At 38.7% G+C, this 27,686-nt stretch overlaps 1 protein-coding gene and 1 long non-coding RNA gene across 2 annotated transcripts in view; both read left to right on the top strand.

Annotated features, from left to right (window-relative positions):
- The window catches only part of LOC106081914 (uncharacterized), a 380,832-nt gene that overhangs the window by 121,973 nt on the left and 231,173 nt on the right, over positions 1–27,686 (top strand). The window contains 2 exon segments of the mRNA XM_013244184.2: positions 2,057–2,182; positions 2,390–2,536. Coding sequence (XP_013099638.2) covers positions 2,057–2,182; positions 2,390–2,536 — 273 coding nt within the window.
- On the top strand, positions 7,141–24,625 carry LOC131997835 (uncharacterized). The gene is made up of 3 exons (XR_009398456.1): positions 7,141–9,164; positions 15,380–16,506; positions 24,256–24,625. It is a non-coding gene; the product is annotated as an uncharacterized LOC131997835 (long non-coding RNA).

Raw genomic sequence — 27,686 nt, 5'->3', positions numbered from 1 at the left:
GTTAAGTTCGGCCGCACCGAACCTTGGATACCCATCACCTCGGGTATATATATAAACCACCTTTCGTCAGAATCCGGTGAAAGATGCATAACTTATGCTCCCACAGCAGCTTTATCGAAATATGGACTAATTTGGACCAAATTCAACATGGATATTGAGTGGTCTAATAAGTACATGTCATTGTTCGATTTTGCAGTACAAAATATTGTTCTTTTTGATAGCTATATCCAAATAAAGACTGATCCGAACTATATACGACATGGATGTCGAAAAGCCTAACATAAGTCATTGTGTCAAATTTTGAGCGAAATCGGATTATTCATGTGCTTTTTATGGGGCCAAGACTTTAAATCGAGATGTCGGTATATATATAGCATATATAGCACCTATTTTGAAAGATGTCGAAGAGCCTAACACAACTCATTGTACCAAATTTTGGCGAAATCGGTACCAAAACCTTTAAATCCAGAGATCGGTCTATATTGCAGCTATATCCAAATCTGGACCGATCTGATCCAAATTGAAGAATAATTTTGAAAGGCCTTACACAACTCATTGTCCCAAATTTCAGTGTAATCGGACAATAAATGCGATTTTTATGGTCCAAGACCTTAAATGGAGAGATCGGTCTATATGGAGACTATATCCAAATCTGGACCGATCTAATAAATGTGCCTTTTATGGGCTCAAAACCTTAATCGAGGTCTATATGGCAGCTATATTTAAATCTGGACCGATCTGGGCCAAATACAAGAAGGATGTCGAAGGGTCTAACACAACTCACTGTCCCAAATTTTGGCAAAATCGGACAATAAATGCGCCTTTTATGGGCCCAAGACCTTTAATCGAGAGATCGGTCTATATGGTAGCTACATCCGAATCTGAACCGATCTGAGCCAAATTGAAGATGGATGTCGAGAGGCCCAACGCAACTCACTGTCCCAAATTTCAGCAGAATCGGATGGTAAATGTGGCTTTTATGGGCCTAAGACCCTAAATCGGCGGATCGGTCTATATGAGGGCTATATCAAGATACAGTCCATCTTCAAACTTAACCTGCTTATGGTCAGAAAAAAAATCTGTGCAAATTTTCAGCTCAATATCTCTATTTTCAAAAACTGTAGCGTGATATCAACAGACTGACGGACATGGCTATATCGTCTTAGATTTTTACGCTGATCAAGAATATATATACTTAATAGGATCGGAAATGGATATTTCGATGTGTTGCAAACGGATTGACAAAATGAATATACCCCCATCCTTCGGTGGTGGATATAAAAATAAATTTAAAGACAGTATATATTTGGTTCTTTGGCTCGTTTTCATTGCTAAAATACTACAAAAAAATCCTACCTATACTTATAGAAATATTGATAGGAAAAGTGTCTATGCGATATCATACGGTATTGATATTGAAGAAATGCCCCAACGGCATGAAAACATTACCTCATGGTATGGATAAACTATACAATGATAAGTACCGTTTGGTATTAGATTTAATACCAAACGGCTTTGCTTTCAATACTATTACAAAAAATAATTTATTAAATAGACACAGAAGTGTAATAACAGTGACAATATTTTAAGTACATAGATAATCAAATCTTTTGCGCCTATGCCAAGACTTTAAACTTGATGCAGTCAATTCTTCATAATCTTCTACTCTGATACTGAATTAATACCAAATGGTATTAATAGTAATGCGAGTAAAATAATACCAGCAGGTCCAAGACCTGCGGGTACCAGTTAACAATGAACCCTGCCGAATATGTATCCAAAACGCACAGAAAAAAAACATTCGCGTTCCACAAAAATCTACTGTGTTGCCATTTTATTTTAGTTTATATATTAAAAACAAACTTTATAGACAGCGAGATAATCAGATGGACACGAGTTAGAATTTCATCAAATCGAATTTCCATTTCATTTCCCTTTGCTGCTGAAGAGTAATGGTGTTTAAAAAAAAACAAAATCACCGTGTTGCTGCATTTTAAAATTTAGTGAAACATCTTAAAGAAAACATTTTTATGTCCTTTATTTTGCTTCGTTCCAGGAAATGGCACCTGCTTTGCGCAATGAGTTGGTGTTCGATCGCCATTCGTCGGCATCACTTCGCGTGGCCTTGGAATCCTTAAAGCGAGAGGCAATGGATTTAGAAATGCAAATAAGACAGCTACAGGTAAGGATTATGCGAATGCCGCATCTATTTGGTCACGTTTGGGGGGTGGGGGGAGGGGGTCTATGAGAACTAACTGCGAAGGCTTCCACCACAGCCAACACATAACATCTGCCAATACATGCATACGTGTTGTAGTGTGACATTTGTTTGTTCATTTCTTTGAACTCGATTTTTCTTTCATTCCTGTTTGTTTTTTCATGCCCCCAGGATGCCATTGATGTTCTGAATCGCCAACAAATTCGTGGAATTGAGGGACAATTATTCAACAAAGTCAACGAAACACAAGAGGATCTTTCAATGAGCAAATTTGATTTACGTGCCAAACAATTGCACCTCTCTGCCATTCGTGCACAGGTAAGTAAACCCCGGAGTGGCCTAGGGCCCAAATCACTCAACTACTTACCACACAATCCAACAATTCAACCTTACCCGGGGGGCTAAGGGAGCTCGGCTGTTGCCACACCAATAACTTTAGTGAATAGAAGTGGCAGTGGCCCAGCCACAACATTCGCACTTGTCGTTATGGATTTGCTCATCTCAACATCGCATCTGCCTCAAGTGGAATATTTCTTCTTTTTTTTTGCGTTGAGGAGCGACGAAGACGATGTTCTGGTTGTGTAAATAATTTCTTGATGTAATTTAAGGGGATACCATATTAAAACTACTTGCTTCAGCAATAGAACCTAGAACGTAGAGCGAATCACAAGACAAAGTTATGCCGTTCTCCTCCTCCCAGTGTGTGTGTGTGTTTTTGTGTTGTTCTCAGCCCTCTTTGAACCTATTGCCACCTTCTTAACGCTTGACTTCATAGCTTTTGTTAGTTTATGTTGAACTTTGTTGTTGTGTTTGAGTGTACACATGTATGTGTTTGTGTGCGTGGGGGTGTAGTGGGTCCCCAACATCCATGTGTCTCACCGGAGTTTTAGAATTTATAAACTTTTGTTTTGTTTACTGCATCCGTATGTAGGTGTGTGTGTGCGCCATCTTTGTGTGTGTATGATGGCGCGTTTCCAGAGGTGATGAAATACATCACATACCAATGTCTCTACAAACATTCACACGCACACTCAACCATGTACACAGACCACAGATCACACCTAAATAAACAGCCAATGTTCTTCGCAGGCTGGCAGGCTTGAACACAATTCCCGTCTACACCTGCCCACTTAACTTCGCCATAATGTTATTATCTTCCAAAGGCCATTATGACGAGTTTGAGAGGAATAACTTTAAAAAGTTGCTGCGACATTTACCCCAACTAAATTAGCGGAAAAATTTTTGTTGTCACATAATCTGTATATTGCTTTCAGTGGTTTATTGGATTAGTTTTGCGCGCTCAGAACAGGGGCTGGTGACGATGAAAACATAAATTCACTTAACATTCTTCGAAACATGATTGAGCATGTGTGCTCCTGAATGTGACGAAGCAATTTCCTGCACTTTATAAAATGACCCCGATTTCGATACATAACGAATTTAACTTTTAAATTTTTGAGTTTTTAAATGTGGGGTCAAAGTGGTGATTCGGTTGATATCTAACACTCAGAACGTCCGGCTGCATGTTTTTGCCGGAACAATGGTAACAGTTTTCAGGTCTTCGTTTTTGATCATACTGGTACTAGGTACTAGGTGTTACCAAGTCCACTCTGGTATAGCTGTAGAAATCATAGAATGATAGCTACATGACATTTATTTTATTTAAAGCCCATTAAATTGTTTTTCAGCCACCAAGAGATTATTTGAAAAGAAAGTTATTTGTAGTGGAGTTCAAGCTTAATAGTGTGATTGCGAAATATTTGGCTGGAAATCACAACTGGCTATTATTGGCGAACTCAACACCTCAAAGTGAACAAAATGTTTTTGTATCGCACTATAAATTCTGGAAGATACTGGAAGCGTCACCAAACGTCATGGTGTTGGTGCGTGAAAGAATTCAACATATATTGAAAAACAAGCTCGAGGAATAGCCTTACAAGTTCCAAAGAGCAAACAATCTCGAACACCAAGGCAAAAAATGGTGAGTTTCGAAAGTGCAAACGGGTGACTGCGCTTGCAAGAACGTGGTTATCTGACGAGAAAACTTTACCAATTGAGCAATTCGCACACTCTCAACGTGCGCACGTTGGAGAATTTGAACCTAAGTACGGCCAGTCGAAGTTAATTTCCATCTTAAGTAATGGTATGGGTCCTGGACTCAAAGTTAATGCGACTTTTTTATCGGAAAAAACATTTTGGAAGCTTCTTTGGAGTAGAGGTCATTTCGGTCGTAGACCAACAAAACTCAGCAACGTCACATAAAGCACTTGTTAACCAATAATGGCTAAATGTTCCGCACTTCTTTCGTCCACACAGTGGCTGTCCAATTCGCCAGCAGGCAGCCCGATGGACTTTTCTATTTGGGCCATTGTAGAGAGCAAGGTAAAAACTAAATAAAAAATTGGACGGTATGGATACGATGAAGAATGTCATTGTACGGGACTGGACTAAAATGGCGACAGATTACATTCGTACAGCTTGCAATTCGTTTTTTGACCGACTCAGAGCAACGGTAAAGGCAAAATGTGGTCATATCGAGCAACAGTGAAAGTGATTCTGAAATTAAGATTACTTTCACAAATTTTTGCCATTTTATTAAATAAAAACTATTTTCACTCAAAAAAATATGGTATTTTGAATTGGTAACACTACGTTTCAGCTACCCTGGTATTGTTTTTAAGCTGTTTCTCTGAAGGGTAATGGGAACGGACGTCGATATAAGCACTGCAACCTGCTATGAGCCATAGAAAGTCGGGCATGGCCGATCTTTATATACCCTACGTCTCTAGCTGGACCGGGCCCGCTCCGCTGCACCTTCTTTTACTTTATATGAAACAAAATTTACCTTGGAATATTTATTTTCGACAATTAAAGAGCTTTTAGTGAAATACCATGCTACGAAAATAGTATTGTGTTGCCCAAAAAGTAATTGCGGATTTTTTAAAAGAAAGTAAATGCATTTTTAATAAAATTTAGAATGAATTTTAATCAAATATACTTTTTTATACTTTTTTTTTCTAAAGCAAGCTAAAAGAAACAGCTGATAACTGACAGAAGAAAGAATGCAATTACAGAGTCATAAGCTGTGAAAAAATTTGTCAACGCCGACTATATGAAAAATCCGCAATTACTTTTTGGGTAACCATATATCGCTTGACAAACAGTTTAACAATATAAGTGCCTTTATCTGAATCCCATATGAGTTTTATTGGTCTACGAATTTAATGTAAGGTGTAAGGATGTAAGGTGTACTCCATTCTTAAAATAATTTATTTCAGCCCAATATTCTCATAATGTCTGATTTAGGGGTGTTTTTGGGGGTGACACTTGTCCTTGAAAAAATATCACCATCGTGCTCTTCTTTCAAATACCATTTATTTAAACCCCATATTGCCATAGGTGTTGAGGGGATCCCCCCCATGTGTTTCCCAAAATTGGTTGTCAAATTCGTTGTCTAATCTCAAATACCTTTCATTTGAGGCACATATTGGCATGGTCGAAAAAGAGACTTTTTCCGAGTATTGATATCAGATTCGTGCTTTACTTCCAAATACCTTTCATTTGAGCCCCATATTGCTATGGTCGTAAAATTATCTTCTTTGGGGATTTTCTCGGGATATCAGATTCCCACATCTGGATATCAGATTCGTATTCTACACTCAAATACATTTTATTTAAGCCCCATATTGCCATGGTCAGTAAATAAGTCCTGTTTGAGGGGTGTTTTGAGGAAGGGGTGGACCCCCAGAAACTTTGTCCCAAATTTGTAAATATAGGGGTATTTTGGGTGTTGAGGTGGTTCACCAAAACACTTGGTTCGACAATTGGATATCAGATACGTTTTCTAATCTTAAATACCTTTCATTTGAGTCCCATATTGTCGTGATTGGTGTATTCATATATTTGGTAGGTTTTAGGGTGGGGTGTCCCCCCTAGGTACCCCATCCGAAATTGGATACCAAGTTTTTATTTGTACGTTACCAAAAGAGAGCACACAAAATTTCGCTTAAATCGCACCACCCATCTCCGAGATCTGACATTTCTGAAAATTAGGGTAAGAGGGAGGGTCCGCTCCCCCTTTAAATATCAAAAAATGTAGTACCCTATTTTCACCACGGGATCATTATGCACCATTAGTGAAAATTTCAAGAAATCGGATCAGCCGTTTCTTAGTCTATAAGGAACACACAAAGTTGTTAACGCACCGTAGCTCAGAGGTTTGCATGTCTTCCTATGAGGCTGAATACATGGGTAGGAATCTTGGCGAAAACAGCAGGATTCACCTCTCAATGCTGGCGATATTTGTGAATAGCTATGCCATTTGCAAAAATGGTATGACAGCCAAGTAAAAACTTCTTCACAAAGAGGTGTCGCACTAGGGAGGGGCCTCGCTTTTTTTTGTAGCCAAGTCCGAACGTCATTGGCTATAAAAAGGAGGCCCCTCATCACTGAGCTTAAACTTGAATCGGACATCACTCATTGACATTGTGAAAAGTTTGTTTCACAATGTTCATGGGCAAATTTGCAATTTGGAGAAATAATGTAAACTAGGGATAAAGCTGCTGTAATGAGATGCCGATAAAAATGTTCATTTATATCAAATACAAAGGAATTTCCTGGTCTATGGTAATAATGGTGCCTAAACTCTAAAGGTTTGCATCATAAAATAAGAATAATTCACAATAACTTATATTTTAAAGTTTTTGAAGCTTTCTTAGATGTCGCTACTGTGCGAAATATAGATTGTTAAAACTTTAGCACCCAACTTTGAAATGAACATATTGAGCTTTTTGGGAGGCTTAAAGCTCAAAGCTTTCCTCACTTGTTCCATGAGCTTTCAAGTGCAGCAACAGGTTTCCTCTGCTTGTTTGTCAGGCAAGTCTGCAATCAGCTGTTCGAAATTCTAAACTTTCGTTTTTCACCTACTCCCCCACTGACCTAGAGAAACATCGGGTACACGACAAAGCAAAGCTTTCTAAATAACAGCTGTCATTACATTGACAGATTCATGCGGCAGAGCGCATGTGACCAATTTTGTATGTAGGAATTTTTCTTTCATGTCATATGAATGACTGCGATATTGAGGCAGGCATACTTAAGGACTTTGTTTTAAGCATTGAGTTAGTTCAGTGCGGAGCGAGTAATCTAACGGTCGTTGATACGTCGTGCAGAGCGTGCATTAGAGAAATTGTCCATTTTGCAAATCAAGCGCATTGCAGTGAAGTGAAAACAGATTTCCTTTTTTGAGGGACTAATCGTTAAAAACAAAAAAAAAAAAAAACAAAAAAACAGTAAAGTCGCCCGTTTTAGAATTTGCCTTTTGTTGGATTTTTTGTTTCTGCCCCATTCATTGCTTGGGACTTGAGCTGTGTTATTTGCCTTCACACTGTGATTGAAAGTGGATATTTGCAATTATTTGCTTCTTCGCCAAGGTCTCTATCAAGAGCAAGTGTGGACAGACATTGGCCCCATCCTGCCAGCTAGTTAGACGGGGTTTGATTAGGTGTTTCCTTAAATAGACTTTGATATATCGTATTGCCGCCTTGTGAAGAAAGAAATTTGCAAATGTATGAATAAATCTTTTCGTAATCTGAGGAAGAATAAACAAAACTTTGCTCGGAAGGCGAAAAAATCTATCACAACAAATTTATATGAAATATACAAAACAATACATCCCTTTTTAATACAAGTTGCCTTAAGCGCTCAGAGCGAGCACAAGAGGAAGAGAAAGAGCGGCAAATTCACCACTTCACTCACTCAATCAACGCAAACTTCACCACTCGCTGGCGACCCAACATCTGTGGGTGAAGGAGCATGGAATTGCGGAGGTTCGCTCCAATAGTTGAATAAAAGTGTGATGTAGCGATTGAATCGGAATCAGTCACGTGCTACTTTCGCTGCGAGTCAAGACTTGAGCGCGCCTAAAAGTATACGCCTGTAACGACCTCACACAACCACAAACATAGTCACCATCGACAACACCTCAGATAGCACAGCTAAGAGGACGAACAAACGAAGGACCATCGATACAGCTGGGTGCACATAGCGATAGCCACACACACCAGAGTATTTGCGCCACGGTTTGCCATACCTCATACCTGCATGAGAGGCTGTACGGTACTGTGTTTGTGGCTGGAACAAAAATACGCGCGTGAGTTCGTGTGGGTGTCGTATGTCTCTCTGAGTGTTTGATTGTTTTCGGTGTGAGCATTTTGTTGTGCGTTCTTTAAGGCTGGCTGGCCGACTGCATGAATGAATGAGTGAAGACCAGCAACAACAAAGCCAACAACAGCCGTTCGTTTTGGCCATTGTTGAGTCCTAAAAGTGTGGGAGAAAAACAAAAACAAAAGCACAGGAAGCGGAAAGCGGAGAGACTCCACGCCGAAGACAAACCAAAGTCCGCAATTAAACCAGCCGACAGTGACTCACCGCCATCACCACCGACACCACCATCGCTCGCGCACCCTTTCAGATAGCGGAAAGGGACCACTTTGAATTAAATAAACCTCAATGAAATCAGTGTCAGCAAACGCTGCACAGTGTCTGTAAACCGCAAACGAAAACGCACAATTTTAAACCGACAAAAGCCTTTTTGGTCGCGCCCGTGTCAACGTCGAAGACCAAATCTAGTCTAATCTTAGCTAATCCAATTCAACTTGATTTAATCCTACCAAAAACAAATCCAGCAGACTTGCACAAATCGCTGACTTAAGTCTGTCATAAAAAGTAAAAAAAAAAAAAAAACAAAAATAAAATCGAAATCGAAAAGAGAAGAAAACAACCAAAGAAAGCTACAAAGATACATATGTTTTTACTTTGAAACATATTCTTGTTGTTGTTGTTATTGTTATTGTTAAATTGATTTTTGATTTTCCATAACAAATCACGAAGTCAACCGAAAACAAAACCAAAACCAAACCAAATCGTTTGTTTATCCTTTGCCCGTGTAAGTAACTTTTCTTCATCAAACCAAGACGACCTTCTTTCTACTAGTCGAACTCATCATCTCAACTTTACTTTCGATTGTTTTGTGTTGTATTCTTTGGGTCTTTCTTCACACTCTCTCTCTATCTCTATCTCTTTCTATTTTTCTCTTTCTTCTTTGGCTCTATCTCTCCTACTATGTTTCGTTTTTTACTTCATTAAATTCTACTTTATTCTCATCATTATCACCCTCGCCCCACCCAGACATCATTTGTAAAGTCACCAAAAATAAAGAAAACACACACACACACACACCCACCGATAGTAGAGGTAGTGGTACTGCTAATCACCCACCTTGATTACACGCTAGACGACAATCACCGCCGCCTGTCTGTCGGTTTGTCTATTTGGAGATGCCGCCTCTAACCTGCAACTCTCCTGCAACCCAGCAGCAACAGCGGCAGCAGTGAAGACCGAACTTAACTTTGGCGCCGCCACATTTCTGAAATAGTTTTGTGAGCTGACAACACTTGGTCGAGGAAGTGGTTAAGATGTTGTGATGTTGCTGTTGTTTTTTTTTGCTTTTGCTTTTGCTTTTCCGTTGCTGTTGTAGTTTTGTCCTGAGGAAAATTCTTCTCTGTTAGCTTAAGCATCAGCATTAGTTGGGGGTCGAAAAGTGCAAAATTTATGGTGATCACAGTCGAGTCTATTCTTAGTTCACAAATAACTTTCAAAGAAAGGACGTCATGGTAGTTGAAGCATTTATTTCTTGAATGGAAGCTGCTCTTGGACACGAAGTGTTTCAAATTCTATTGTAGACTAAGTGTCATATTGAGAAATAAGAGGAGACTGGTGTTGGGAACATATTTTCTAAACGAAAGGAAAAGTAGTTTTAACATTCAAGGTAGAATAGATGTTATTCTACCATGCAGTAAATACAGAAAGAAAAAATTTTTCTTTAACAAAAATTCAGAGTATTTTAATTTAACTTAGAACTAACAGTTATAGTTAGTTACCAAGGTAGTTAGTTAGGTAGTTAGTTACCTAAGTAAAAGCTTGTTAAGTACGGGTGGGCCAAATTTTTATAGCCTTCATAGTGGATTGTGGCTGTCAAATTCTTTAGAATTTCCTATTTGTGGACAGAAGCAAAAGAGCAAAATTGAACACAATATCATATCGAAATGTTGTTTTTTAATAGTTGGGACCTTAAGAGTCCAACTGCAATGTCGGTTAACATGTATAGAAGCTATAAAAGCTCAATGAGTCAAATCGGGATATAGGTTTATGTGGCAACCAGAACACGCAATGAGAGAAGTTGGAAACCCATTACCATGGATTCTGCTAAAAGTTTACACAAAGAATTTGGATAAGGTTGGATCGGTTAATTTAGGAGCTATATCAACATATACACCGATTTGGACCATACTTGCCACGATTGTTTGGAAGTCGTAACCCCTTTGTGCAAAATGTTAGCTCAATCGGATAACAACTGGGGCTTTAAGCGGCTCAAGTTGTCAAATCGGGAGATCGGTTAATATAGGTTTATCGGTTTATTATAGACCTATTCAGACTATACTTGGCAGGATTATTGGAAGTCGTTACGAAACAAATTGCAAATTTTGCCCATGAACATTCCACTAAGGAACTGGGGCAAACTTCTCACATATCAATGAGTGCAGTCCGATTCAAGTTTAAGCTCAATGATAAGGGGCCTCCTTTTTATAGCCGAGTCCGAACGGCGTGCCGCAGTGCTACATCTCTTTGTAGAGAAATTTTACATGGCATAGTACCTGACAAATGTTGCCAGAATTAGGATGGGAAAACCACCGCTGAAAATTTTTTCTGATGGTCTCGCCAGGATTCGAACCCAAACCTTCAGCTTCATGTGCGGACATTCTAACCTCTGCGTTACGGTGGTTAGCATGTCCGTTACGAAACACTTTGTACCAATTTCGGCCCAATCGGGAAATAATTGCAGCTTCTAGGAGCTCAAGAAGTCATGGGCCATTTTCAATCCCCAACGACCTACACCAATAAGAAGTATGTGTGCAAAATTTCGTGCAGCTAGCTGCTACGGTGGTGGGTGTAACAAGTCTGTATAGTGACGTATGTCCGTCCGTCTGTCAGTTCGTTTGTCGGTCCGTCTATCCTTCCGTTGAAAGCTCAAAATTTCTTCATATCGCTCTTAGGAGGCACTATTTTTATCCGATTTGGCTGAGATTTGCTACCAGTGGTTTGTATGGCTTCCAACATATATTCCAAGTATGACGGGAGTCAGCCTATAGCATAATTCAGTTGCCGTATATTTCGATATTTTCAGCTGATTTTTTCAATGTTATTTTTAAGTATTAGGAGAGCACAACAAGCCGATTACGGGCTTACGTGTATGTCCGTAGTGGCTTGGGCCGGATTAATATCCAAGCCAAAACCTACTAAATATTCTACAAGCCAAGAATGCAGTATATATTTTTATAGCCACCACAGAAGATTTGTCCATTCCATTTGCAACACATAACAGTATACATTTTTAATCTTACAAAGTATGATACTATTGATCGTCGTTATATTCATTGACGTTCTGGGAATGTCAGCCCGTCTGCTGAAATCATTCTACTGCCTAAAGTTCAAGGATGGTCTATATCTTGATACCAATGAACAACCGTGTTGAGTGTGGACAAAGCTATCGCACGATCTAAGAGTTTGTTAGTGCCGTTACAATTAGCTGTATGGTACCCTCATCATCTAAGTATGGACCAGATCTGACCATTTTAGTATGCAGTCGATTGACGGTATTGAACGCACAAAACCCGCATTTCTTACCCAGTATTTACGAGATTTGGTAGAGATCCCTTAACACTCGTACAAGCTACAATCAATATTAGAATTTACGTTTTTTTCCTATAATTTGAAGCAGTGGGACCCTGAAACTGAAACGACATGTATTGAAATAGTTTTGAATTATACCCGACCAATTTCTCAGTAAACAACATGGTATTTAGCAAAAATAAAGGTCAGCCTACCAACCTATCAAAAGAATAAGAACCTACTATTTTTGATAGGAAGCTATCAAAAACGGCAACACTGCTTAAACCAATCGTCCTCTAAGAATTTCATCCTCCCTACATATCCCTAGTACTTTTATAATCGTCTTCTTCGCATTTGAGAAGATTATTATTTATAGTCCATCAAACGGAAAGAGAATTCGGTTTATGGGTGTTATTTATCGACGTTTAGTTCTATTGTTTTCCCCAGCTTTGAGCCATTCGGGTACCATGATTGGCCAACTTGCAAATGTAGAGGAGTTTCGTCAATCTTAGATGTTAGCAATGTCCCCCTCCCGACCCTATGGATGCGGTCCGAATCCAAGACTGATTTAACCTCCCTATGGTGTGACATACTCCTAAAATCGAATCTTTCTCTCAACTCTCTAAATGTCTTAACCAAAGAGATAAGCTCCAATTAGCGTTATCCGTATTCTGCTGAATGTGGTACTTGCTGTTCAGATTTCTATTCAAGATCACTCCCAAGCGCCTGGTTTTGTGATCTATTGAAACTCTCTGTCGAGGAAATGTGGCGCTTCGAATTGGCCAATCTGCGGTTTCCTTGTAAAGATGCATTTTGTTGTTCAGGGCTGAAATGTACACCCACCACATGACCAAACGCCACATGTCGTAACTCATGAGACTAGACTATTTTAAAACTGAATACGGCTGGGCATATCATCAAAGATTTTATCTCCTAAACATCGATAAGAAATACAATGCCAATGTGTGACCAAGAATACAGTACTTAGAAAACTGTTTCAAAGGGTGCCGTCTGAATCTACCCTATAAGTACAATGTGGGAGCTATATCCAATTCTGAACGAATTTTGATGGACCTTGGCGATCAAATATGTTCAAACTCCAATAACTGCGGTTTACAAATGACAACATTTTTGCAAATTACCCAAAATCTGATGAACGTATATATGGGAGCTCTATATAATTCTGAGCCGATTATAAGCAAACTTCGCAGATAATGTGGTAGTTGTCGAGGAAAGCGTGGTGCAAAATGTTAGCAAGATTGGTCAAATAATGCGCTTGCACTGGCTTTTGGGGTGAAAATCTGGCGATATACATATATGAGAGCTATATCTAAATCGAAGCCGATTTCTATGAAATTCGCCAGTAATATCGAGAGTCATACGAAAATCCTTAGTGCTGAATTTCGAGAAAATCGGGGATCGAGAGAGCCAAAGAAAATCCTTACTAACAAATTTCAAGAGAATCGGTTAACAAATGACCATTTTATTCCATTATAACTGCAAATCGGTTGAATGGGAGCTATGGGAGCTATATCCAAATCTAAACCGATTTCTATGAAATTCACCGATAATGTCGGGAGTCATAATAAAATCCTTCCTGCCAAATTTCGAGAGAATCGGTTAACAAATGACCATTTTATTGCAGTATTACTGAAAATCGGACGATCATATATATAGGAGCTATATCCAAATCTGAACCGATTTTTTCCAAATTCAATAGGCTTCGTCTCTAAGCCTAAAACATTCCCATACCTAATTTGAAGACGATCGGAAGAAAACTGCGACTTGTACTTTGTACATAAATTAACATGGGCAGACAGACGGACGGACAGACAGACAGACGGACATAGCTTAATCGAATTAGAAAGTGGTTCTGAGTCGATCGGTATACTTATCAATGGGTCTATCTCTCTTCTTTCTGGGTGTTACACACAAATTCACTAAGTTATAATACCCTGTACCACAGTAGTGGTGTATGGTATAAAAGGTAAAATAATAAAAGCGCATTAAGTTCGGTTGGAACAAACTTTGGATAGCCACCACCTCGCATATATATGTATATAAACCATATTTCGTAAAAATTTGGTGAAAAATTCATCATTTTTTGAACCTATAGCACCTACACAAAAATAAAGTCCAATTTGGACTAAACTCGAGTTGGGGGTTTTGTGGTCTAATACGAAACACTGAGATAAGTTTCAGCGAAATCGTTTATTAAACGCTACTTTAATGGGAATAGTAACTTAAACCGTAAGGTCGTTTTATATGATATTCCTGGATCGGTATACAAATCCTATATTTCACATTTGGAACATACTGAACACGGATGTCGAGAGACTGTGCTAAATTTTAGCGAAATCGGGTAATATTTGAGCCTTTTATGGGCTCAAGAACTTTAATCGGGAGTCCGGTATATATAACAGCTGTATTCAAATATAGTCCGGACCATGTTGGACCTTCGGATGTTGAAGGGCTTAACACCATTTCATGTGCTAAATTTCAGCGAAATTGGGCAACAAATGAAGCTTAAATGGTCTTATGACCTTTAATTGGGAGAATGGTATATAGCAGGAAGGGCCTAACACTGTGGGAAATTTCAGAAAAATCGGGTAATAGATGCGGCTTTTTATGGACCTAAGACCTAAATAGGCAGATCGGTTTACATCGCTTCGAACTTAGCCTGCCTTTGAACAAAAAAAGAATCTGTGCAAAGTTTCAGCTCAATATCTCTAGTTTTTACGACTGTGGCGTGATTACAACAGACGTACGGCTGGACATGGCTAGATCGTCTTGGAATATTCCAAAAATCCAGAAAAATACTTTGTGGGTTGGGAAATGGATACTTCAATATGTTGCAAACGGAATGATAAAATGAATATACCCTCCTCCTTAGTCGCGGTGTGGGTGTAGAAAAATTGTACCAAGCAATGCAAGTGGACAACTAACCAAGTTTTTCCAGCTGATGGCAATCGCAAAAGTAGCGAAAGAGAAAAAAAAAAGCAAAAACTGTGGCTGTTGCTGTTGCCGGTGGCTCAAGGCAAACTCCGTACTGCAAATACACAACCTTAGTTTTTCTAGTTTTCCTTTATTCCTGCTTAGCTTCGCAATTTGCTAGCAATATCAATTATGTTAGACATACACTAACACAAACACATATTCATTCACTCATTGTAAGAAACATACACTCTAACACACTGACTGCCTCACCTTAGTTACAGTTTCACTTAAGTTGAGTCCGATTTAGTTCTAGTTTAGTTTGCTTTGATTGTTTGTTTGGTTTGTTTTTTTTTCTTTTACTTTTCCTTTCTTAATTCATCTCTTTTTATGGTATGTCTGTCTTATGTAAGTAAAAATTCTTTATTTTCTCCACAAATAATACAAACAAAAAAAAAAATAAAAACCACAAAAAATCTCTTCAACCAACGCTCGCAGCCTGTGTAAATAAGAATTCCAAAAATCCTGCACGAAGAAAAAAACTAACTGAAAAGCAATCTAAGCAAGCGGAGCTATCATACTAACGGAGCATACAACGAGCAGTAGCATTACATGTGCAGCGTATGAATCCGTCTCCGGCTCAAATTGTTCAGCAAAAGAATCGGACAATAAAATCATTTTCGGAGGCAGCGGACCACGTCCCCCACCACTACCAGATCCGAAAAGAAATCCTTTTACATATGCCATGTGAACGTAGACATTATTAGTTATGCAAAATATACATAGACAAGCTTACGTACATGTACCATATATCGTCTGTACAAGCAACATTTTAAAATAACTATGTAGTAGTGCTGCATCGTGTATAATAAATAAATAAATAAATAGTACATAATACATACATATAAATATATATATATATATACATATATAGATAAACATATAACATTTACATACATATATAAGTAGAAGAAACAAATAAATAAAACTAAAAACCAAAAACCGAAAACCAAAAACAGAAAACCATAAATCAACCGATTTGAAACAAATAAAAAACCAAAAACATAAAGAAGAAAAATCACTGTACATATGTATGCATATAAATACGACGTTTGACTGACCACCACCACCACGACCACCACCACATACATTTACCAGGATTATTCCCATGTATGTGTGTTGCTGAGTAACAAAATCGAAAAAATAGACAAATCGCAAAACAAGTGACCCCGTAGAAAGTCCGATCCGAAAAGAAAATCAATTGAAAAATCCCTAGAAAAACTATCTCGGTCTTAAGCCAAAAGAAAAAAAAAACAAACTTAAGCACCAGCAATTTTGAGCAAAAAGCACAAAGCACGCTAATCAGCAATTATTCTCATTGTGAAAGAGTGACTCCGTCAAAAACCAAAACGATCACCAATTGAAGTTCAGGCCTGAGTTGCATTCGTAAACGCTTTCGAATTTAGATTTGTTGCTTTCTGGTCTTGTTGTTGCTGTTGCTACTAGAGGCGCGGCCGTTGTAAGCAACCATGCGTGTGATTGTGTTAAAGAAGAATCGGTCGAACAAACGCGGCACTCCGACGGCAACGGCACGTGACCTTCCACCGAAAAAGGCATTGGCAAAAGTAAGCTAAACCCCACACAAATCAAAAGCTAAAACCTATGAAAAAAAAAAAACAAAAAAATACCCTAAGTTAAGAACACAAAAAAAATGAAAAATCTACCAAAAAGCTAAGCTTTAATTCACCCATTATATGTCCCCTATGCTTACGTACCTACTTCATTGTGTTGGTGTTTTGTATTTGTGTTTGTGCTCCTTATTTATTTCCATCTTCCCTTTTAATGCCCCCTCCCACCAGGAGGATATGCCCTCAATATTTTGTTCACCTTCAGTTTAGTTTGCTTTTCCTTTAAGCATTGTCTTTACCCTCTCCCCACTCTAAATGACTAATTACTCATTGATGTTTCATTTCTGTTGTTTTATTCATTCGTTAAATTTGAAGAATAAATCCAATTAAAAATTCGTTTTACTGCAAAATCGAAAGCACATCAATTGCGATTTATCGATTTATCGATTTCTCTTTGATCCATTTCGTATTTAATTAATAATTTTGTTTTGGAAATAGTAGAGTATGCATCATTCTCAGTAGATAACTATGCTTGTTGAACATCGAAAGGGAATAAAAAGCCTCCCATGTTATGCCTTTCAAAAAAATCGTTCCAATTTTTTAGTGTTTTTTTGGACACATTGTTTGTACCTTAAGATTCCATTGTGGTAGAGGGGCATTATAAGTTAGTCCATTTGTTTGTTACACCCAATAGGAGACGGTCTGCATCCAATACCGATAGGCTGAGAACTACGTACAAAGTCGATTTCTGTCTGTCCATATGTTGTGTAGACAATGTAATGATCGCATTTCGTGATTGATTGATTGATTTGAGCCCTAGGGTTGAAGACTATTGAAATTGGAAACAATTAAAAGTAGCGTAAGTTTTGTTGTTGTTGTTTCACCAACCATTTTTATACCCACAACCGAAGGATGGGGGTATATTCATTTTGTCATTTCGTTTGCAACACATCGAAATATCCATTTCCAACGCTATAATGTACATATGTTCTTGATCAGCGTAAAAATCTAAGACGATCTAGACATGTCCGTCCGTCTGTATGTTGAAATCACGCTACAGTCTTTAAAAATAGAGATATTGAGCTGAAATGTTGCAAAGGTTCTTTTTTTGTTCATAAGCAGGTTAAGTTCGAAGATGGGCTATATCGGACTATATCTTGATATAGCCCCCATATAGACTGATCGGCCGATTTAGGTTTTTAGTCCAATAAAAGCCACATTTATTATCCGATTTTGGTGAAATTTGGGACAGTGAGTTGTGCCCTTCGACATCCTTCGTCAATTTGGCCCAGATCGGTCCAGATTTGGATATAGCTGCCATATGGACCGATCTCCGATTTAGGGTCTTAGTCCCATAAAAGCCACATTTATTATCCGATTTTGCTGAAATTCGACATCCTTCGTCAATTTGGCTCAAATCGGTCCAGATTTGGATATAGCTGCGATACATACCGATCCTCTGATTTAGGGTCTTAGGCCCATAAAAGCCACATTTATTATCCGATTTTGCTGAAATTTGGGACAGTGAGTTGTCTTAGGCCCTTCGACATTTTTCTTCAGATTTGGATATAGCTGCCATATAGACCAAACTCTCGATTTAAGGTTTTGGGCCCATGAAAGGCGAATTTATTGTCCGATGTCGCCGAAATTTGGGACAGTGAGTTAAATAAAGCCCCTTAACATACATCTGCGACATACATATGGTCTCTCTCTCTCTCGATCTCTCGGTTTTAGGTTTTGGGGCCATAAAAGGGGCATTTATTGTCCGATTTCGCTGAAATTTGGGACAGTGCGTTGTGTTAGACTCTTCGACATTTTTCTGCAACTTGGCCCAAATCAGTGCAGATTTGGATATAGCTGCCATGTAGATCGATCTCTCGATTTAAAGTCTTGGCCCCATAAAAGGCGCATTTATAATCCGATTTCACTGAAATTGGACACAGTGACTTATGTAAGGCTTTTCGACGTCTGTGTCGTATATGGTTCAGATCAGTTTATTTTTAGATATAGCTACTAAAAAGACCAATATTTTGTTATATACAATTGAACAATGACTTTTACTTATTAGTATTTGGTCCAAATCGGAACATATTTCGAAATAACTGCTATGGAACATAAGGTATGCAATTTTCACCGGATTTTGATGGAAGGTGGTTTACATACATACCCAAAGTGGTGGGTATCCAAAGTTCGGCCCGGCCGAACTTAACGCCTTTTTACTTGTTTTATCTATTCCCAAATGACTTGGTTTCCAAATCTATAGTAAGCTGCCCTTTGTTCTTGTGGGGAATTGGTTTGCAACCCAGTTTATTGGATCAAGATACAGGTGGAATTTATTATCCTATAAACCGATTTATTATCCGATTTGGAAATCGAATAACAAATATTTTATTTTGTGAGCAGGTCCGCATATGACTTTAAACACAGGCTTCTCGTCCCATGTGCACAGCCATAAGGTCTATCGGGCAGTGCCCGACTGTGACTTCTGTGTAAGCTCTCAGTATTGTTTTGCAGAAAACAAGCAACTCATCGCCCCTTCCATTCTAGGCTGAAATTTTTCACAGAAATATCCACAATACCCATTTCGGCCAAAGGTAGTTTCCACAGAGGCATTTTTTAGTAAATTTGCTGAGGAGGCAAATTATTGGTTAAGGAAAAAAATGTTGCATGGGTTAAGGGTTCATATGTGGGCTTTGCGTTTTGGGAACTCGCATCTACAGTATGCCCTGTTTGCATAAAAAAAGAAAACATTAAGTTATTTACGCAATCCTCATTGTAAATTTTGTCACCTATTTTAATTATGCATCAACATGCAAAATCAAATCACAAATGCGTTCGAAAACTGCAAAATACGAAAACAGTCTTGACTAAAATTTTTAAAAATAAAAATTAAAAATCGAAAATCAGTAGAGATATTGTAGATGCTAAGTAGACTTGTTTGTAGGGATTTTTGCGCAATAACCAGCAAAAACAGAATTTTTGAAATCAGACAAAATGAGGACTTGGCAGACCGAACGAAATGCCGAGGTGACCAATTTTAGGGTCTTGCCAAAAATCACTCGGACCACCCTTGGTCTTGGAATTTTGCACATGATTTTGGTAACACCTCACTTTTCACCATTTCAAATTTTTTTTCGATTCCTTCCCACAGTGCGACATGTTGATTTCAAGTGTATTGTTGTAGACTCCCAAATCCGATCCCTAATACATCTTGGAATAATCTGTAGAGATCGTCGTTTCATCGTCCTTAGACTTACTTTACTTTAATTGGCTATGACAGAATATTTGTTTCACAAGCCGAACGTAGAATAGCGTTACAAGCGCCTCGATCTTCTGCGCTCATTCTAAAATCTCTGACACCAAGTTTCGAGGTGTCTCCCACCACTTGAACTTTCCATCGGGCTTTTGGTCTTCCCGGTTTGAGTGTACCACCGTGTTTGCCTTCAAAAGACTTCATCCATTCTGACAACAAGACCTAGTCATCGCAGCTGTTGTATTTCCATGCGAGTAACTATGCTATCGACGTCATTCAGCTTATACAGCTCGTGGTTCATACGTCGCCTATATTCTCCATTAACGCAAACTGGTCCATATATTTTACGAAGAAAGGAGTATCGAAGGCGGCTTTGTAGTCAACAAAGAGATGGTAGGTGTTAATTTGTCCTTCTCGGGTCTTTTCCAGGATTTGGCGTAGGGTGTATATCTGGTCTAGGGTGGATTTACCAGGCCTAAGCCGCATTGATAGGGCCCAATTATCTCCTTAGTTTTTAAGTTTTAATCTTCCACACAGCACGCTCGAGAGTATCTTGTATGCGATGGGGAGAAGACTTATTCCTCTATAGTTGACAAATTCCGTCTTGTCTCCTTTCTTGTGTACGGGAAATGTATGCTGAGGTTCCAATCATCGGGTATGCGTTTTTCTAGCCAGATTGCGCAAATAAGCTGACGCATACGCCTTATCAGGGTATCGCCTCCGGTCTTAAATAGTTCAGCGGGTAACCCGTCGGCTCCTGCTGCCTTTTTGTTCTTTAGTCGGGTCACTGCTGCTTGGATCTCACTCTGAATAGGAGGTAAACATTCAATATCATCATCAGGGATTGGTTCTGCGGTATCCTCTTCGCCGGCAACGTCGGACACTAGCAGTTGGGTAAAATGTTCTTTCCATATCCTCACATGTGATCTGTGGCAGTTACCAGATTTCCTTCTTTGTATCTGCAGGAGGATGTGTCTGCACCAAAGCCATCGGTTTGATGTTTAATTCTTTGGTAGAATTTCCGGACTTCATTCTGACTCCTGTACATCTCAATTCGTCCTTAAGCACTTCAACGTAATCTTTCCTGTAGGCACTACATAGTCTGCATTGACAAAATTTGTGAACAATCTGTAAGATTTGTTAAACTTAACTTAATGAATGACTTTCTACATTTTAAGGAAAATATTTCCTGTGCTTTTTGAGTTACTTTTTATTTTGTTTGTTTCATTCATTTTCTTGTCCAGATGAAACCAATAGGGTTGGTTTTGTTTTCATTAAGACTAGAAAGCAAAATAAAGCCCTTTTTTAAGTTTTTGGCAAAATGTGGTTGCTATTAAGGCATTGGGCAGGCTATGGAGATCGCATTTTCGAAGCTAACCAGGCTTCATTATTAGTCCATTTTGCTCCAAAAAGATTAAATGCTTCCACCTACTCACTCATAAGTGAGCTGTGCAATGATAGAAGCATGCCTTTTTGAGACGAACATTGGATCATATCAGGGTACCTTTCTTCGAGCTCAGTAAGAAAAATAAACCACCAACCGCCAGTATCTCTAACTCAGAAAGAACATCCAGCATCAGAAACATTTCCGTTGGCGAAAGAATTTTATAAACGTGGCGCGGCCGGCCGAACTTAACACGCTTATGGTATTTCAATTCCTTTAGCTAAGATACAATGTTGTCCTTTCCCTAAATGTTAGGGATTAATTTAAGGAACGACTTTTCATATTTTAAGGAAAAATTTCCTTTGGCGAAAGATTTTTTCTTTAGGTTTTCAAACAGCAAAGAACCGCATGCATTAAAAGTGGACAGCAAACAAGCGACAAATCTTTGGTGTTGCTGTTGAAGTGTGTTCAACAATTTAAACCAAAATAACCTTCATTATAACCCTCAACTGAATTGTATTACTTTGAAGTTAACACCGCAAATAAATTCGTCAACTAGTATAACGGATTAAAGCTCTCACTCAAGGGCGCCCATTTTAGTTTAAGATGTACTTGCTTCCTTTCAGTAATAGCCTGGTCTTCTCACGATCTTGATCCCCCCATAGGATTTTCGCCGTCCATGCGCATTCGTCGCCCACTCCCTTAACTCGGACTGCATCGACCCGAAAGGCTTCGGGTTAACCAAGCTTATTGACGGCAATCCTCTGGCCTTCACCGCCAAATCGTCTGCCCTTTCATTTCCCCTTACTCCGTTATGGCCCGGCACCCAAACGATGCGGATTTTCCCATCCTCAGAGAAGGCGTTAATCTCCTTCTTACACTGCAAGACTGTTCGTGACCTTACCGTTCTGGTTGTTATTGCCCTTATGGCAATTTTACTGTTGGTAAAGATGTTCACACTCGACGTCCTCGCGTTAGCACCACATCACTTCACGCATTCTCTGATCATCCGGATCTCCGCCTGCAGGACCGTATTGTGGTCAGGCAGTCTAAAACAGATCTCAGTCCCTGGGTTTTCAATGTAAACCCCCAGGCCCACTCTGTACTCTAGCTTTGATCCATCGGTGTAATATGATCTTCCAGATGGCAATACTAGAGTTCCGTCAATCCAAGACTGTGCCGATGGCGGCGGTGCGTCGCACTCGACTTCAAGGTTCATCTCAGGTATCCTCTCCCCTTTCTTCCAGGTTTCCTATCGTCGCCTCGATTATAACGCGATGGTATGAGCTGCTCCCATCCTCAATCCGTTCTCCCATCGCAATAAGGCTGCCTCACACTTAATCTGTATGTCAATGGGGCGGATATCTATGTAAGAGGAAAGAGTTTTTGAGAAAAAAAACTCATTAAGTCATGACTCTAGTGTAAACGATAGCGAGTTCGTGACTCTCATGCTAAAAGAGTAGACAGGGTACAGTGACTTACGGCTTCTTGTCTTAAGATCACAGCTCCCCGAATCGAACACAGCTCCCATACAAAATGGTTTTTTCGGATACTACGCTTGGGTGTATCGATTCCATTATTAGTTGCAGATAAACCCCGTTCAGATATGGTTTGCTAAATTTTGGTTTTTTATATCTCCCATCAGTTATATCTCCCATCGTTATATCCTCAACTCATTTCCCGTTTTCCAATTCGATAGTCTCCTTAGTGACTTTTCTATGATCTCACTCAACAGAAGTTTGCTTCGGACTAGAACACAACATCTTAAACATATGTGTTAGGTTTATTGCCATCCTTATCGAGATCCATTGACAATAAATAGTATAATGGACTTTTCTTTGCCATAACATCGAAACTTCCTCCCAAACGACATTCTGGGATCTACATTTGGCACCTAGGGAAAGGAAGCCTAGTACACATCTAAAACATTCCGAGCAGTTTAAACAGATGTTGAACCAATTGTGAACGGTGTTTAGAAGTCATAGCAGTGCTATGTTGTATAGCTTACTGTAGTCGAATAAATAATGCGATCTCTAGATGTTCAAGAAGTTTGATTGATAAAAACATTTGTCATACATTCACTTTGAGAGAATTTCAGTCTTGCATTTTTGCCCACATAAAGTTTTGTATAGATTTTCTTTTAAATATTGTGGTCACCAACGATTTTTTTTGATGGCTTTTGATTTTTGATTATAGCGAAATTTGCTTTTTTTTTGCAAAGTCATGCGGTTGTGTTCGAGGATTCACTTTCTCTTTTCCCTTAAAAACAAATTGATATTATTACGTAATCAAAAAAGCCTAAACTTATTCCTTACAGTGCAAAATTTCTTTGGTTTCGTGTCGGAAACCTTTTGATTAAAAGTGAAAGTGAATCCTATAACACTATCTGCGTGTCATACTACATTTAAGTGAAAACGGTATTAGAAAAGTTAATGGTGGGAGATGATTCCTTACAAATCTAACAGACTAACAGATTTCTTTTTATCATTTGCCTTTTTCTATAATTTCCTTCAAGATTCAATCAATTCAATGTAATTATCTGTCGCATTGGAAAATGTAAAGCGATTTCTTTTAAAACATCCGCCAAGAAAATTTCCTTTGCTTAACGAGTATTTAATGAAATAGATGTGATATCGCAATTGATGTGCTCTTAATCAAATGCATGCCTTAAGTTTTAGTTTTGTCAATGACATTTGATAACGATGTCTGTTACTCAAATATTCGATTTTCATTTCGAACGCCATTGAAGCTTTGCTACGCTATTCTCCTTATTTGATTTTGAAAAACTTGGTATTGCTGTTGCTATTTTGTTTAGACTCCATTGGATAGTTTTTGAAGTACGTACAAATGAAGAAGGAGAAACCTAATTTAATTGCACGTCCGTTTCGTTTTGGTGATATTTTTTATGTTTTCCTCTTCTTTGGGTGTGGTTTTTTTTTGCGTTACGGATTGGATATCCTTGCTCTCACTGTGTTCAAAATGCGTTGCGTTACTGTGTGGTGGCCATGGCTGCTACTGCTGCTGCTGCTGCTTCTGCTTCTGCTGTTGCTGCTCTCGTCCAAATGCAATCAATTTTTGATGAATCGAACATGGAATGCACATCGCACAGTTGGCTGACAACTGAATTGCCGTCAATCACGACATTGTCCTTCAGCTGCAAGTTTTGTGTTCGTTAAACAAACTCACAGACACATCCACACACGCATACCGAAACAGAGAGATACACTAAGTTAAAGTGGATAGACAAATGGATGGATGCATGGTTGTATGGAAGGACGAACCCTTATTTGAACATATATACACACACATATAAACCAAAATTCCCTAACAAACTTGCCACCATGGAGGAGTGAGTGTGGATGGAAAGAGGAGGAACTCAGAGAAGACGGGTATCCGCATTTCTTTTATTTCGGCATAAAAGACCTCTTCGAATTTCCTCTAGCGTCGCAACACTTTAGACACTGCAGCAGGCATCGCACCAGGCGACAGAGGCATGTTAAAAAACTGATTTTTTCTCTCTCTCTCTCTCTCACTTTCTTCTCCTTTTCTAGATAATAACAATAATAATCAGTATCATCGTTACATACATAGAGAGCTTTTCTTAGTAGAAGAACAGCGTTCATAGACGATTTCTTTACTTAGTGTCTTGAGATTTGTGCAAACACACATACACACACACAAACACACAAAGCAAAAGATATGAACATGTGCTAAGATAGATTTGAATTAAATTCACACAAAATGCATATAATCTGCACACACACACACACACACACATTCACACATGCATACATATGTGCACTGGATGGGGAATATGTACATAGACCCATATTCGTGTACATATATCTTTACTAATACTCCTAGTATGTAGAACATGAGTACATAGCAACAACAAATAGAACAATATCAACCGACAATCTAGAAATGCATGTTTTACTAAGACTCTTTATAAGCAAATCATTCAATAACTTTTTTTTTGTTAGATTTTTGCCAATCTTACTCTCTTTAATTATGTATGTGTGTATGTTAGTATGTAAACGAGTATGTAGAGACTCCTAGTGTTGACACAGCACACATGCCATACGTATGTGTTTCTTCACAGGTACACCGCCCCGAGCAACCGCCTGCCCGCCCCAGGCCAAGTTTGGCGTGTAAATATGGATGAGTACATGTGAAGGTTATTGAAGTTGCATGGAAATGCTGTTGATTCGATAATATCAACATTTAAATTGATTGACTACTCCATCAGGATATTATTTGCAAAGCAGCATCACTGCTTGTCACCGATGTTGATACGTTGATCTTTATTTTATTGTAATTGAAGTGGCTTTTATTTCACGACACCGTTATCTTTAGACTGTGTTGAGCCAAAAAAGATGTTGAAATATTTTTTTTTTTGAGGAAATTATTAAATATGTTTCCAAATAAGGTATTCCAACCAATGTGCCTTATACACTTAAAAAAATAGCACATTAAAAATTTGCATTAAAATTACCATAACATTTAAACATCTTTCATTTAAAGGCTAAACTTTTTGTAATAAAAACAAACAAAAATTGGTTCGTAGCTAATTTTTCCTTAATTGTTTGCATATTTTATAGGTAACATGTGAAGGCGGGCTAAAGTTGGGCATAGCCGACTTTTTGATACCTTGCACCACATTGGTTATGCATAATAATTCGTCTAAATAAAAAATCCATTTTGGGGTGTGATTCTGATATTAATACTTGAGACAAAGGCAAGGGGTCTTACCTTCAAGTCTTCGAATTTGAATATATTGGAACTCGAGAGATTAAATCATGTTTTGATTGACCGCTTGAGCAGGCACTATTTCTTGGATTTACTTTGACTTTTTCAAGAAAGAGAACCTGTTTAAGGTGGAGCTATATTATGGACCGATGCGAACCGTTCGTCGAGATACCGGTTAATATGGGTGGTATATCAGAATATGGGACGATTTCAACCATACCTGGCAAGTTTATTGGAAGTCATAATAAATGAGCAATGCAAAATTTTAGCCATGTGGGATAATAAAAGCGCTTTCCAAAGGCTTAACAAATATAATGGGGAGATATTTCATGGTGATATAAACGGAATAAAGAAGTATGTATACACGGATTAACGCCGGAATTTGAACCTAGGCGTTCGGCGTCGTAGACGGACATGCTTACCTTTGCACAGAGGTGGCCTTCTACTATGTACATCGATATTAATATTCAAATATGGGCCTTTATGAATCATATTTGCACAGTGTTAAATTGGTGCCAAATTAGCCACAGGGGTTGGCTCAAGACCCTAAATCGGTAGATCGGTCTGTATGGAAGCTACAAACAAACATGATCCGATATAAACCATATTAGAGTCAGATATCGATGGACCGAATAAAACTCACTTTCCGAAATTGAAATGCGCCTGGTTTGAGCTTAAGACCTTAATTAGGCAGATCGGGCTATATGTATATATGGCCCAATATAGACCATATTCGGATCGGATATCAGAGGCTTTAGTATAACTCACAGTTTTAAATATCAGCGAAATCGGACAATAAATGCTGTTTTTATTGACTTAAGACACAAAATCGCAGTTCGGTCAACTAATCCAATTATTATCCAAATTTACCATGTTTGATTCGGAAGTTGCCGGGCCTAATTGCCCATGAACATTCCACTAAGGAACGGGGGCAAACTTCTCACATATCAATGAGTGCAATTCGATTCAAGATTAAGCTCAATGATAAGGGGCCTCTCTTTTATAGCTGAGTCCGAACGGCGTGCCGCAGTGCGACACCTCTTTGGAGAGAAGTTTTACATGGCATAGTACCTCACTAATGTTGCCAGCATTAAAAGAGGAAAACCACAGTTGAAAATTGCCGGGCCTAATAAAACTCAGTATCTTAAACTTCAGCGAAATCGGGTAATAAATGCGATGGTTATGGGCTCCAGATCCTAAATCGGACGGAACGGTCTATACGGCATCTATATGCAAATACAGCTCAATGTGGACCATTTTCGGGTCAGATGTCGGAGGCCCTAGTAAAACTCGCGATTTTAAATTTTAGCGAAATCGGATGAAAAATTCGGTTTTTATTGGCGTAATACCCTATGTTGGTAGGTTGGTCTATAAGGCAGCTATATCCAAATGATTACATACCTAGCACCCATACCTATCACAGTTATTGGAAGTCACAACAATACACTACGTGCAAAATTTCAGTCAAATCGGATGAGAATTGCGCCCTCTAGAGGCTCAAGAAGTGAAGATCCAAGATCGGTTTATATAGCAGCTATATCAAAACATGGACCGATTTGGCCCATTTACAGTACCAACCGACCTACACTAATAAAAAGTATTTGTGCAAAAGTTCAAGCGGCTAGCTTTACTCCATCAAAAGTTAGCGTGTTTTCAACAGACAGACGGACGGACGGACATGGCTTGATCGACTTAAAATGACATGACGATCAAGAACATATAAACTTTATGGGGTCTACCCTCCTATGGTGGAGGGTATAAAATTAGAAAAAATAGCAAAAAACAAGTTAA

This window comes from Stomoxys calcitrans, chromosome 5, assembly GCF_963082655.1.
Source record: "Stomoxys calcitrans chromosome 5, idStoCalc2.1, whole genome shotgun sequence".
In the NCBI taxonomy this organism is placed as follows: Eukaryota; Metazoa; Arthropoda; class Insecta; order Diptera; family Muscidae; genus Stomoxys; species Stomoxys calcitrans.
This window is presented reverse-complemented; position numbering and strand designations above follow the sequence as displayed.